Raw genomic sequence first — 15006 nt, 5'->3', positions numbered from 1 at the left:
TGTTTACTGTTCTAAATGTGACATAAAAATAACATTTAAAAAGTCATTTAAATACTTATGGATTGTGCAGCCAGATAATGGAGTATGTGTCTGTTTTAAACGACGACATTTTCAGTAAAGTACAAAATTGTAGACACTGAAAAGGATGATAAACATTTAACTAAAATCTATAAAATAAGATACTGATAACATATTAAACTAAACTTTAATTTAGGAAGAGATCCATGAAAGTGGAATATAGCTGCTCACTTACCAGTTGCAAAGTCCAGTTTTTCAGTGATAAAAACTATAAAAAAAGACAAAAAAATAAGAGATTAATAAGTCTGCATCTACCCATGCAGTAAAAACCCTGAAGGCCATGTTATATTTTTCCCCCCAAATTTAAGTCAATTAGTTATTAATTCTTTGAGCACAATGAATATGTCCTATTATCCTTATAGTCAGGTAGTCAGTAAATACTTATTACCTAAAAATTAAAACTTCAATTTAGCCCGGCGGGGTATGGCTCACAGGTTGAGCATTGACCTAGGATCCAGGCGATCGGGGTTCAGTTCCCGGTCAGGGCACATTCCCGGGAAGAGGGCTCAATCCCCAGTCGGGGGCATGCAGGAGGCAGTTGATCAATGATTCTCTCATCATTGATGTTTCCATCTCTCTCCCTCTCCTTTCCTCTCTCTGAAATCAATAAAGATATATTTTAAAAAAACCAAAAAAACCCCACTTCGATTTAAACTTATCCAGGTTTCTGTCAAAGATTAAATGTCATTAATTGTTTATATAAATAACAAGTCAAACAAGCTACTCACAGCATTGAGCTCCCCAGTTTTGGGGCCCCATGGTGTATTTGGCTCCAGTAAAACATCACAGTCCAGACCCTTCTCCTCACAGGGACCAAACCCAGAATCACTAGGAAGAAAAAGACACATTATGGAGAAGTGTTCCATTTCTTAAGAATTTAAATGTGAATGACATCTTTTTATTTGCAAATGTTTTATAAATTGTTCTTTAGAAATACAGTTCTGAGTATAAGATATGCCACTACAACTTTTACATTTAAAAAAAAAAAATCTTTATTGATTTCAGAGAGAGGAAGAGAGATAGAAACATCAATGATGAGAGTCATTGATTGGATGCCTCCTGCCACTACAACTTTTACATTTAAAAAAAAAAAATCTTTACTGATTTCAGAGAGAGGAAGAGAGATAGAAACATCAATGATGAGAGTCATTGATTGGATGCCCCCAAGCTGCAACCCTGGCAGGTGCCCTGACCGGGAATTGAACCACGATCTTCTGGATCCTACGTCAATGCTCAACCGCTGAGCCACTCCTGGCTGGGCAACTTTTACATTCCTTAATTCACCTACTGATTCTCCTAGCAGAAAATACTCCATACAGGGGGAGCACCGTTACACTCCAGGCACCTTACTTGCCAGGTGGTGAAACGGGCTTCTAGAATGTGTACTAATTTGAGAACAGCCTTTATTAAAGGGTCCTCCTACCCTCAACCTGACAGCCTGCTGTAGTTGCAAGATGATGGAAGTAACTTCAGAAATTAATGACTTCAAGGAGCTCAAATTTATGCAAAGATGACCTCAACCATCAACTATTTTTCCAGTTGTGTCAATCAAGCATTTAAGATGAACTTAAGTAATTTGGGAAAAGAAAAAAAAAAAACACGCCTCAAAAATTGTATTGTAAGTCCCAACCTTTCAATCATCAAGGACTCCTTTTATTAGTTTTTCTTCCTCTGGACCTCTAATATTTTGAAGTGCTGATTGCTCTTATTGTAAGCTAACGTATAATTTCAGTTAAGCTTTCTGAAATACTGTAAACTGTTTGAGGACTGACACTGGTGATTTGGGGAGGCACCAGGAGATTGAGGATTCTGAGATGGGACTCGCTGAATAAAGCTGCAATACAGCATCCCTCCCCCAAACCCACGCCCTCACCCTACCTCACCTGACTGTATCTTTAGAAAAAGGCACAACAATGACATCTCTGTGTTTGTGCAGATCCTCCAGTATTCTAGCAGTCGGACAAGATAGCAAATCTCCACCTTCACCTTGATCACGAAGAACAACCATGTGGTCTTTCACTTTACAACCCTGTTGTACAAGAGACACTAAATTGGAGAGGTTGGTTCATTACAGGAACATTCCTTTAAAGATGACCATTTTAGTTCTTTTTCTCAAGAAAAAACACACACAGGAAAAAGCATTAATGTAACCACCATCCACATTAAGAAATGGAGTATTTCCAACACTCCAGGAGTCCCCATGAGCCCTTACCTGCCACCCTTCTTCCAAAAGATAACCTCTACCCTGACTTTTATAGTACTTACTTCTTCCTGTTTTTATCCATTACCACTTAAAGATGCATCCCTAAATACTATCATTTAGTTTTGCCTTGGTTGTTTGGTTCAACATTACATTTTTATGCTTCAACCATGTTATTTATTGCATGTAAGCAACATTTGCTTTAATGCACAGTATTCCTTTGTATGAATACACAAAGAGCTTTAGGTTCCTTTCATCACCCATGAAATTTAATAATATAACCTTTTCAAAAGGATTAGTGATCAAGGACTCTAACCTATAGCAATACTCATGTATTGCTCCAAGATGTATGTGCAAGGATGCTCGTTGTAACACTAATACTATCAATCCTTCATGAATGTATTGCCTTTACACTTTAAAAACAATAAAAGAGAAAAAGATTTAAATAAAAAGTCTTAGTGAGCACTGTAACTCCAAAAAGGCAACATTCAACATTTACCTTTGTAAGCCGAGTAGGATCAAAGCGAAGAACCTTTAGGTCGCAGCAGGGATAAATCCCAGCGCCCACAGTACTTGGTGAGCCTGTGGCAGGAGGGTAAACCACTGCTTCTGAGTGATACTGACAATGAGAAAATTCTATACAGAGAAAAACCTGAATAAAATAAATGCATAAAGCTAATTATTCCGATACTGAAATTTACATCTCAAAAATATTTATTCAAGACCACATATTCTATGTTCCCTTTACATAAAATGTACAGAAATGGCAAATCTTTAGACACACAAAGTAGATTTGTGGTTGTCTGAGGTTGGAGGTAAGACTGGGGAGTGGCAGCAAATGGACACATGCAACCTTTTGGGGGTGATGGGAATGTACTAAAACTGGATGGTGGTGATGGTTGTGCAACTCTAAATTTACTAAATTGTATACTTAAAATGAATGAATTTTATGGCATAAAATTATACCTCAGTAAAGTTATTAAAAAGAAAAAACAAAAACACTTTACTCAAAATTCAGATTATTTGATTTTGATGCACATCTAATTTTACAATTAGCCAATCACATAAAAAGTTTTCAATGAAAATAATGAAATAAAATTTTGCCTTGATTATTTCTTGGCATATTTTTAAGGTAAATATTTAGCATTAGTATTAATGAAAACTATGGAATAACTGAATCATTGGTAAAGAAATGTATCAAGGTTTAATTATAAAAGTAATAGGTTTCAGATACGTTTATAAGTTGGTAAAATTAAAGAAAACAACAAAATTAATAATTTTAAGCACTAATCTTGAACACAAAGGCAAAAAAGGATAGTCTATAATTCAGAATTCTTAGTTGTTAGTTCCAGTTATGATTTTCAAGTGATTTTTAATTAAAAAGTTTTGAGACTGATGAAAGCTATAAGGTGTACACTCATATACAAAAGTATTTAGCATACAAACTAGTTTTTGAGTTTATGAACTCTCCATAATAAATATTAAGTGTTATAAATCAAATCAATATTCAATTTGCTATAAGGAAGGGGGCAAAAATCCCTCAAATCTTCTATGTTCTGATAAGCTAAACAAGTCAGGTTTCAGAAGCCTGATAATCTTGATTATAAATGATACTCTGTTACACTCCTCTTAAATTTAAACAAAACCTACACCAATTTGACAATATCAAGTGCTAGTGAAGATGGGGAGCAACTAGGCCTCTCATCCGTACCTGGGAGGAATGCAAGTTCAGGACTTTGGAAAACTGATAGGATTACATTTACCATGCAATCCAGCAATGCCACTTCTAGGTTATTACCCAAGAGAAATAAAAACCTATATTCACATGAAAGTCTACAGGAAATGTTTATAGTTGCTTTCTTCATAATAGTCCCAAACTAGAAACACCGACAAAGTCCTTCACTGGCAAATGGATAAACATTTCAAGTCCATTTTTCTAAGTAAATAAAACTGAACTAAAAAAGTTAAATATGGTATAATTTTATTTGCATGACATTCTGGAAAAGTCAAAATTATAAAGACACTTAACAGGTCAGTGGTTGCCAAGTCTTGGGTGGGAGAAGGAACTGACTACAAAGGGGCACAAGAAATTTTTAGGGTGATGGAAGTGGTTTATGTTCTGATTGTGGTGGTAGCTACATAACTGTGTTTGTCAAACCTCATAAAAGGAATTAATTTTACCATATAAAGGTAAATTTTACTGTATATAAATTATACTTCAATTAATCCAATTTTTTAAATTGTAGGAACACAGGAAGTCCATTGGGTATAAACCTATACAGTTTGAGAAATCTCACTCTGAAGGTTTTAATAAGCAGCTCTTCCTTCCCTCTATTGAAAATCATTACTCAAGAGAGAGAGGAAAATTGCTGGGGGCAGGGAGACATTAGGGAGTCATAAACAATTTTATGTAGAACACTCTGGATTATAAATAAGACTAATTAGGAATGATTGTGACCTATAAAGACCTATTTATTCTATAAAAGGATTTCTTATAGGTACTTTCAAATAGCAAACTTTCTTGTGCTTTTATTACAGACTTCATTTATTAAAAACAAACCCTTTTTGGGAACACAGCTGTTATAACAAGGAGGGCACATATCAATAACAGCCTATCTGCAAAGGTGTTTCTGGATTTCTAAAGAAATGTATGGGCTAACAGAGAAACAATTTGGCTGGAAATAACTGGAGGCAATAAGGACTCTGTATTTATTTTTCTGCTGAAAAAATATACTTGGTCACTCGCAGCTTGTTGGTTTTCTAAAAATTCAGCAATTCATTGATTGTTTCAATAATGAAAATAAAGAGGAAGAAGAAACGTAGTGAGAGAAATCAAGTCAGATGTAAGCAATGCTACAAATGAAATTTTATCTATTAATAGCACCAGTTTTTGCCTCTAATTTCTTAAAAAGATGTCAGATATTGTCAATACACATCCAAACATGCTAATTAAGCAGCATATATCAAAAGAGCCTGCTCTCAATGTTTGCAGAGCAGGGCATTTTTAAAAATCTCACCTGATAACATCTCGAACAAGTCAGCCAGTTGACTGTTCCCCACAAGCGCCAATATACGTCTCTCCAAGATTTTAATTCTTCAAAAAGACTGTTCAGATACTCGTGAACATCCCAAGTCTTATCTCTGGGGAAAGAGCCTCAATTGTTACATTATTTTACAAGCAAGCAATATTAACAACTGATTAGAGCAAATGTTTTTAAATTTGTGGCTTATATCCAAAAATATTCCCCAACTAATGGCTATGGGATAGACTACAATGAATGGTAGATAAAATTTCATTTGGGAGTCTGCTTATGCTTTCTTTTCCTGTAGACAACAGGAAAATGTATGAAAGGTTGAATGCCAAATTATTTTGCTAAGCTACATAAATGATTATAATTTAAATACAGTTTGAGTAGGCTAACGTTTGGGACTTAGGCATATGTTGCTTTATTTTAATTGTACATAATTGTATAATAAGTTAATTATTGGTGATTCTAAACATTTCATTAATGTGTCAGTTCTTTATATTATTCTCAAGACATTTTCTAGCAATTGAGTAATATACAATCAGGCCTTGGTAATATACACTTTTAAGTTAAGTAAGATCAACTTTAAAAATAGCAAAGGCTTAAAACCCTATTTGCTACAGTCATATGTAACTCAAGTTCCTATTTTTTTCCAAGTCCCTTAATCTTTTCAAACTTTTGCTATTTTTGTCCTTGGTTCAACAAATAACAAAATGCCATCATGTTATTACAAATTACACAGGCACATCTGTTTTAAGTTAAAGACAATTTAAAAAATATCAACAGCTGACTTGCTGGAAAATACTCTGAATAAAACAAAAATGGATGTTAAAGTTAGTATCATTTTTTTCACATAGTTACCACTGTCAGAATATACATAGAATACATAAAAGTTATTGCTATCAGAATGGATATAATTTGTCAAAATTGATATTAGAGAGAGGAAGGAGGGAGAGACAGCGAAGGAGAAAGAAAGACAGAGAAACATCAATGTGTGGTTGCCTCCCGCATGTGCCCTGACCAGGGATCGAACCCACAACCTGGGTCTGTGTCCTGACCAGGAAGCAAACCTGTCACTTTTTGGTGTCTGGAATGATGCTCCAACCAACTGAGCAACACTGGCCAGGGCAGAATGGACATAATTTTAGAAGATGAGTAAAGTCTCAAGACAAAAAAGTAGAAAATCCCAGGTGCTTATAATAACTAACAAAGATTCCCTGATTATTGTATACAGAAAAAAGGAAACATTTAAAGTTGATTGTGCTATTCATATTAGGGTCAAATGTGTTTTCTGTACTTCTGTTTTAATGTTTAACATATGAAATCTAACATTTGTCAGTTTTTCTTTAATAAAAGTGGTGTACATTTTTAATATAGAAATAAGAACAAGCATGAAGAAAATGAAAACCATCCATAATACTATTACTCAAAGGTAACACCACAGTTAACATTTGAGTGTGTTTCTAGTTTTGTTTTATAACCTGTTCTTTTTGCCTCTTAATTTACTACTAACAATTTGTATGTAAATATATATTCCTTTACAACATTATTCTCAAAGGCTGCACATTAAGAATTGATTAGATGTGCCCTAGCCGGTTTGGCACAACCATTTTTACTCTTTTAAAACTTGAAAACATACTGATAATTACCCAATTAATAAAACATAGCCTTTAAAACAACTTTGTTTTGAAAGTAGCATCTTTCTAAATCAAAGTTGGATCATATGCAGAAAGTATATCCTTTTCCTTACAGGAGTAGTAATGCTTCTATAAATACACTAGTAATTCACATGTGAAAAGCTGTATTTTATTTTCACGACACCTTATGTGAATGTACACAATATTTCCATGTCGATCCACATTGATTTTTCCAGGGATGCAAGGAATTCTTCTTTCTGTTTCTTTTGTTAAAAGTTTCATACACAAACAGCATCTATAACAAAAAAAGATACAAAAACACACAAGAAGAAAAATTTCAATGTAGTAAAATTAAAGAATTTAGCTGCATCATATAGCAAAGCAAAGAAAAACAGGTCACCATACCTGTACAGCGTTGCCGCATTATTTGGAGAATCTGGGTTCAAGTACTCAGGATCAAACAGTCTCTCAATTTTCTTACAAAACAGTTTACTGTTAACAAATGACCAACAAGTTAATTTCCTATATCTACTTTACTAAAGCTACTTAACAGTAATGAAAACAAATGCTGACATATCTGCACATGTAGCAAATAAGATTAATAAACCCTTAGATTTATTAATTCTCTGGGAATTTATAATAAAGTTTTAGTGTTCTAAGTAAATACACCTCCTAAAAGGAACTGCTTGATCAACAATCTATTTTCACAAGAAAAATAAGACTGATGAATAACTACCTCTCTTTTAGTCTTTTGTTGGTAGAATATTCAAGACTGAAGATTGTGGAAATTTAACAATTCTGAGTTTACCAGTAACTCAGTATGTGATCTTTGGCAATTTAACCTCTCTGATTGTTGTTTTCTCAGCCATAAAATGGGGTTAATAATTCCAAACTCCTAAGTTTTTAGGAGGGTTAAATGACATGTTGTTTAAGAGTGCCAGAGCCTGGCCTGTGTGGCTTAGTTGGTTGAGCGTTGTCCCATGCACCCAGAGGTCACCCAGTTCAATTCTTGATCAGGGCATATGCCCAGGTTGTGGGCTGGATCCCCAGTAGGGGGTGTGCAGGAGGCAGCCAATGTTTCTATCTCTCTCTCTCTAAAAATCAATAAAAACAAATATTAAAAAAAGTGTAGAAGTCCCTAATGGTATAAAAACATTAAAAAAAAAAAAAAAAAAAAAGAGTGCCAAACATAGCAGTAAGTATTCAATAAATATTAATACTTTATTAACATGCAAAATGTGACTGAAATTTAAATCTTCTAATTAAGCCAATTGTCATTAATTCCAAGTTGACCATCCTGTCTCCATTCTCCCTCATGTAACATCTGCTATTAAAGGCCAGATCCAGATTTAGGATCCTGATCTCATTTTTAAGTATTTAGCTCTTGGATAATTATTCTCCTTTGTCTCATTTCCCTTAAGGACTAAACTCTTGGGTCAATACCTACATGATCAATTCCTCCCACTCTAATGAATCATCCTGGTCAGCAAATAAACATAATCTAATATTTCTCTCCTTAAAAAAAAGTCTTTATTGAGCCTACCTAGCCCTAGTAGCTACTGCTAAATTTTTCAGCAACTGTTCAGAGCAAAACATCTGGAAAAATTTTATCTAAATCTAACTGGTTATATTTCTCTCCTCATCTTACTCTACATGGCAACAGAATTCTACACATTTGATCACTTAATCACTTCCTCCTGTTTGAAACCTTCTTTCCTTCAACCCATTGGCTCCTCCTTCTCCGGTCCCTCACTGGTGTCACTCCTCTATTGAACCTCTAAATTTTGGATAGTTTTTATCAATACTCTCTTACTAACAATTAGAAAATTAAATAAATAAAAATAGCATTTACACCAACACCCCCAAAATTTAATACTCAATAATAAATTTAATAAAAAATGAAAAATATCTCTCAACTGAAAACTATAGAACATGGCTAACATAAATGATGGGTATACCATGTTCATGGACTGAATGACTCAATATTATTAAAATGTCAAATTTTCACAAATCTACAGGCTCAATATTAATCCCAAATTATTCCAACAGGTGTGTGTGTCTGTGTATGAGAGAGAGAGAGAGAGAAAGAAAAAATGATTATAAAATTTATATGGAAATGCAAGGAACCTAAAATAGCTAAAACAGCAATCTTAAAGAAAGAAAAAACTAGAGAATTTAGATACCAAAAAAATATTAGAAAGCTACAATTAAGACAGTGTGCTACTGATATAAGTATCGACAAAGAAATCAACAGAAAATGGAGAATTCAGAAACAAACCTCACATATATATTCACCTGATTTATAATAAAGGTGCCACTGGAATTCAGGGGAGAAAGGAGAATTTGTTAGGAAATCTCATCCAGTTCTATGGTTTCAAACCTCATCTATGCTTATATTTCTACTTTAAGCTCTGACCTCTGACCTGAACTTCAGACTAGTATATCCAACTATCTACCTGTCATTCTACCTGATGTCTAAAAGTATATTAAATAATCTTAACATGATCCAAACCCATCTCTTGATTCCCTTCACCTCAATCTTTCCACTCTCTGTGAATGACACTACCATCCACTTACTTGTACAACTTTAAAGCCTAGTAAGTACCCTAGAATACTCTTCCTACATCATTACATTTGAAAATCTGTCATATCTTTCTAATAACTTACTCTGATTCCATCTACTTCCTTCCATCTCCACTGCTTCCACTCAATTCCCAACATTTTTGTCTCTCACCAGACTACTGCATTAGCTTCCTAGTAGGTCTCCTTGCTTCTTATATCCTTATAATCTATTCTCCACATAGCAACCAAAATGATCTCTTAACAAACCAGATCATGCCACTCCTCTGCTGCTATTCACACTCCAAATAAAGTTTACACTCCTTACTATGACCTAAAAAGCCCCTAAGTGACATGACCGCTGCTGACCCCACTTCTTACCACTCTTCTCCTTTATACTAAGGCCAGTCTTACTAATTCCTCATATAATTTACTGCAACAGTAAACTAATATGTATATTATGCAAAATAACTGATTTAATTACTAATTTTTATCTTGAACAATTGGCTCTGGATATATTTTACTTCATTTAAAATAAAATGGTAATATATTTCTAAATATAACCTAAAAATAGAATGTTTTACTAAAATGAAATAGAAATATTTTTTTCTAATAGGAACACTAGAGTTAAAATTAAAAATTACCTCCTAAATTTATCTTTTTTGTCCTTTAAATCATCAACCTCATTGTGTGTGAACAAATCAGCTATACGTGTAATAAGATTTGCATTAATACAGTTCATGTTGCATGGGGTAGCTACTATGTCATTCATATTTTTGTGGCAATACTCAATACATTGATCAACCTGTAAGACACAGAATAGAAAATGAATGTTGAAAATAGCAGCATAAAGGATGTCATATCAATACCTTTCAAAGATAAAATTCATTAAAAGCCTTATCCATGTACTGCTAGGTACTATTTGGGTTTTGTCTATTTGGGTTATCTACACTGTTCCAAAGTGGTCCAGCAGGTCAAATGTGTATAAACATATAAACATAGCTAGAATAATCATTTTCAACCTTGTTAAAATGTTTCAAACAATACTGCAATGAGCATCTTTCATGGTTGTGGCAGGTATAAATCTTAGTCTACAAACTCAAGTGTACAGGATATGTGACTTCCTATCACTGAACTTAGTTACAATTTTAAGTTCCCATTTCTCTGAGTAGCAAAAACATAATTTCAGTCACTTCAGGGTTTTCTCAGTCGTGTTGTGCTTGCTCTTTTTTCCCCTTTCTCCAACCTAAAGTATATTTATTTACTTTTTGAGGTAGATTTGGGTTCTGGGGAAAACTAGCATTGGCTAATCATGTATTGTTTAAAACATTTTGCTTATGGCAGAAAAATTATCCTTTAGGGCTTAGATTTCAAAACTCAAATGTTAAAGACTCTTTAAAAAGATTTTTTTCTTCTATAATCCTTCCCTGAAGCAACTAATACCATCAACTGAATGGGGGAGGGACTAAGGAGTAGAAAGAATACAGGGAACTAGTAAAACCCCAAACAATCAAATAAACAAATTTCACATCTGTTAACATAGCAAAGGAGTGTTCTGCCCTGTGTAGTCTTATCAGGGACTAAAAGCAAATATTTATTTAAAGTAAAACCACAAGAATATATAAAAACATTTGAATGATAAATTCATTAAATAAAAAGAAAAAAAGAAAAACACATGTATTTAATGTTAAAGCTGTATATGTATATGTATATGTATATGTATATGTATATGTATATGTATATGTATATGTATATACTGTGCTTTATGTTTCATCAACTACTCATTAAACAACAGATATCAGCATCTGATTTACCCATTCAAAATTATATTGTTTAATAGTTGGGTGTTTTTTCTTAATTTGCTGAACTATAAATGAAAGACACAAATTAGCAAAACATGCTTAAAGAAATTACTTAAATAGTAAAAAAAAAATTCCAATTAATTTTTATTTAATTTGGTTTTAGAGCAAACTCCCTTTTAGGGTAAAGTCAATTCTAATACAAAGAGAGCTGCTCCTTGAGGATATATTGCTTGCTTTATAGGCATCACCTATAAATGCTATACAGTAGCCTTAACCCATTTCACAACAGAACAAAATACCTTCAAACATGAGTAGTTCTAATCGAATCATGCGCTTGAATTAACAATAACTTCAGATAGATGCCTTAGAATTTTATATCACTTGAAGGAAAAATCAAGTTAAAGATTAAATCAAGCCTGGGTGAACAGAAGAGCTCAGATCTTTTATTAATACTTACCAGTGAATCCATTTTCAAAAACTCTGAAGAAATAAGAATTGAAATGACATTTCCTGGCTCTAAAAAGCAACAACAAAAATTTTAATTCTCCTTTTTATTTGTACCTCAATCGCCTCAAAGCAAGCTTCCTCTCACCTTAAAAGAGGATGATACTTTAATAATATTTTAAGATAAACTTACTATGGCTTACATACGTGAAAGGAAGAAAATGTTCAAACTGAGGGTATAAAGAAAATGCACAGTAAATTTGTCCTAGAATTAGTTAGATTTATGTCAAGTAAAAGGACTCCAGCTAAACATATGACACATGCAAACTTCTCCTTAACTAAACCAGGAGAAAAGATAATTAAAATGGAGAATATAATTCATCACACAAAATCAGTGATAAGTAATTTTAAATGATTAATGAGAACCCTTGTTATTAGTTATTTCAAAAGCAGTTCAATGCTTGTTATGAACACATACTTAATGAAAAAGATTCTGAAAGATAATATAAAATTTACTTCTGTAGAAGTGCTAGTTACTTCCTAAAGGCAGACTGAGTAAGCCTTCTGAGGCAACCAGGGAAAGGGGATGCCAGCTGATGCTATTGTTTCAGTAAACCTAAGTCATCTTCTATGAGGTATATTTAATAAAAAGAAAAATCTGATTTTTACCATTACAGCACTAAGACAATCCATCTAAAGAAAGAACTATACAGACAATGATTAAAATAAGTAATCCCAACCTTTCCTTAAATAACAACTCTAGATTAAAGGTTCTCAAATAAAAATGAAGGGAGGAAGGAACTGGTGAAAAAGTTCCTTTGAAAACTGTAATATCATCCATTCCAATGAAGGCCCAATGGCTGAATCATCAGAGATTTAATTAAGCATTTTGGTAGTTTTCCAGGTTAGAATAAGGACTGTGTTTATAAAAGTTTACATTTCTAGTCACTGACTTAAGGTCAAAGATTGCAGTGACTACCACTTTTTTTTACCTTTATTATACACATAAATATGCTGGATCAAACAATAAGAAAAGTTTTTTCTCTCTACGTATTTTGATTTTTACTTCACACATGCCTATCATATCTGGATGGTCTAGAATCTCTGAACTCTGATTGGCTGAAATTTTTGATTTAGCAATCTTGCAATTTTTATTTAAGGATCACTAGAAAATTTTCCATTAAATTTGGTCCTTAAAATGTAATAAATTGTAAATTTCCTCAGAAAACTTTTATACTGTTAGTATAGATTCATTTACTAATAAAAGGCTAGAAATATTTTGGTACTGCTGCAAACAGCAATTCTAGTGCACAGAAAGACTTTATTAAACCACTCGTGAGATTTCCTATACAAGTCTATGCTCAATGAAAGATTACTTAGTAATTCTTTTTCTTATCATATAGAATACTGGTTCTCAAACTTTTACTCTCAAGATTCCTTTTCAATCTTAAAAACTGAAACAATATTACTGAAACAATAGCATCAGCTGGCTCTTTAGATGCCTAAAGAGCCTATATGGGTTGTATCAGTATTTATAACATTAGAAATTTTAAAAGAAAAAAATTTATTAATTCATTTTAAAGAATAAACTCATTACATGTTCACATATTTTTATGAAAAATATATTTTCCAAAATGAAAAAAAATTTAGTGGGAAGAATGACAGTCTGACATTTTTTGCAAATTTCTTCAGTCTGACTTAATAGAAGACAGCTGGATTCTCATATCTGGTTCTACGTTCTCTATGTGGGTAGTCTTCTTCGATGTTACGTCAAAACTTGACAAATGGTACTTTCTTAAAATTAGCTGCAATGGGATCTGAAATCTCATCAATGAACTTTTCCATTCTGTTACCTCAAGCGCCACTGATTGATCTTGCGCTTTGAACCTTTAACCCCATGTATGATTTTTTTAACATCACGCATTAGTCATTTGGAAAATATTGGTTCATTGAGTTATGTAGATCCTCCAATGTTGAAACATTTCATTGTATAATATATTAAAAAAATCACATTTTTTAATATGACCACACATCTCATCAGAAAAGTCTTTAAATATTAAGAAGCTGTCAAGCACATGAAGGCACATACAAGTTTTCCAAACTTTAATTCTCACTTAAAAGCTTGAATTTTATCATTGGCAACAAATATTAGCAATTATTTCCCTTTAGTTGACCGGCTCACTTAATTCATTTTCAAGACAGTATCTGCAAAATACCTAAGTCTGAATAACCATAATTTGTCTGTTAGTCATTCTTTCAAGTAAAAATAGTTTTCTATTTTTAAAAAAACAACTAGGTTAACTTGCAACTCACAAAACTGCACCAGTACTTTTCCTCAAGACAGCCACCATACTGTGGTGTGTGACTGAGTCCACTTCCTGTGTCATCTCACAGAATGTTACAAAGATGTTATGTTCGAGAGTCAAAACTTAATGAAATTAGTAATTTTTACTGCTTCATCAAGGACATTCTTAAGTGAACCTGGATTATTTTTCTTTTTTTCCTTTTTACTATGAACACATGGTGAAGATTACAGAGACCACCAGAGTACAGTCTGGTGCCCTGGCCTTGATGTGAGCTGACACTGCACCAGTTTTACCCTCCGTTACTTCTGCACCACCTGAACATATGTCAAGACACAAGACAAATACATCTTGGTATTATTATGCAAACTGTCTTGACCTCGTGGATCCCCTAAAAGGATCCTCCAGAACTCCAGTAGTCTATGTACCATACAGTGAGAAATGCTGATCTAGAGACCTGTCCATTTGCCATAAATTCATTATAATTTACTGAAAAAGATGAGGTATCTGTTTCCTAAAGGGGAATTACTAATCTGAGTATAAATGTTAATGTTCAAGCAATTATCCACATTTCATGTCTGGCCTGAAGCAACTACCAGGTGACACACAAATTTAACTACTAAATAAGTAATAAATTGTTCTTTACCTAAAGTGGGCATCTCACAATCTTTATTCTCCTTAGTGTTTCTTTTAACATATTTTATCAACCAGTTGAAAATCTGAACGTCACAGTGAACTGAAATGTCCACCTCTTCCCAGCGCTGGGCATCCATAGATAAATATTCAGCAAAATACTTCATTTCTGATATCAAAAGATCTCGTGGACAAATAAAATCTTCTTTCAAGCTTTTTGCTTCATCACATACATGGATCACCATGTTTGGCCTGCAAAAAAAAATGTTTCACAGAAATGAAATTGTTAGGGTTTTAGAAGAGGAACCAAGAATATTAACATTT

At 33.2% G+C, this 15006-nt stretch overlaps 1 protein-coding gene across 2 annotated transcripts in view; it reads right to left on the bottom strand.

The window, feature by feature from the left end:
* SANBR (SANT and BTB domain regulator of CSR) overlaps positions 1–15006 on the bottom strand; it is a 33821-nt gene that overhangs the window by 9773 nt on the left and 9042 nt on the right. For both annotated transcript variants that reach the window (XM_087823583.1, XM_016214041.2), the window contains exons 5-14: positions 14696–14934; positions 11760–11818; positions 10145–10305; positions 7347–7433; positions 7126–7236; positions 5296–5419; positions 2778–2930; positions 1962–2107; positions 807–906; positions 254–286 (exon numbers count right to left, since the gene is read on the bottom strand). In XM_087823583.1, the coding sequence (XP_087679709.1) occupies positions 254–286; positions 807–906; positions 1962–2107; positions 2778–2930; positions 5296–5419; positions 7126–7236; positions 7347–7433; positions 10145–10305; positions 11760–11818; positions 14696–14934 (1213 nt within the window). The remainder of the gene's footprint in view (positions 1–253; positions 287–806; positions 907–1961; positions 2108–2777; positions 2931–5295; positions 5420–7125; positions 7237–7346; positions 7434–10144; positions 10306–11759; positions 11819–14695; positions 14935–15006) is intronic.

The sequence above is a fragment of the Miniopterus natalensis genome, chromosome 13 (genome assembly GCF_054644295.1).
Source record: "Miniopterus natalensis isolate mMinNat1 chromosome 13, mMinNat1.hap1, whole genome shotgun sequence".
NCBI lineage: Eukaryota > Metazoa > Chordata > Mammalia > Chiroptera > Miniopteridae > Miniopterus > Miniopterus natalensis.
This window is presented reverse-complemented; position numbering and strand designations above follow the sequence as displayed.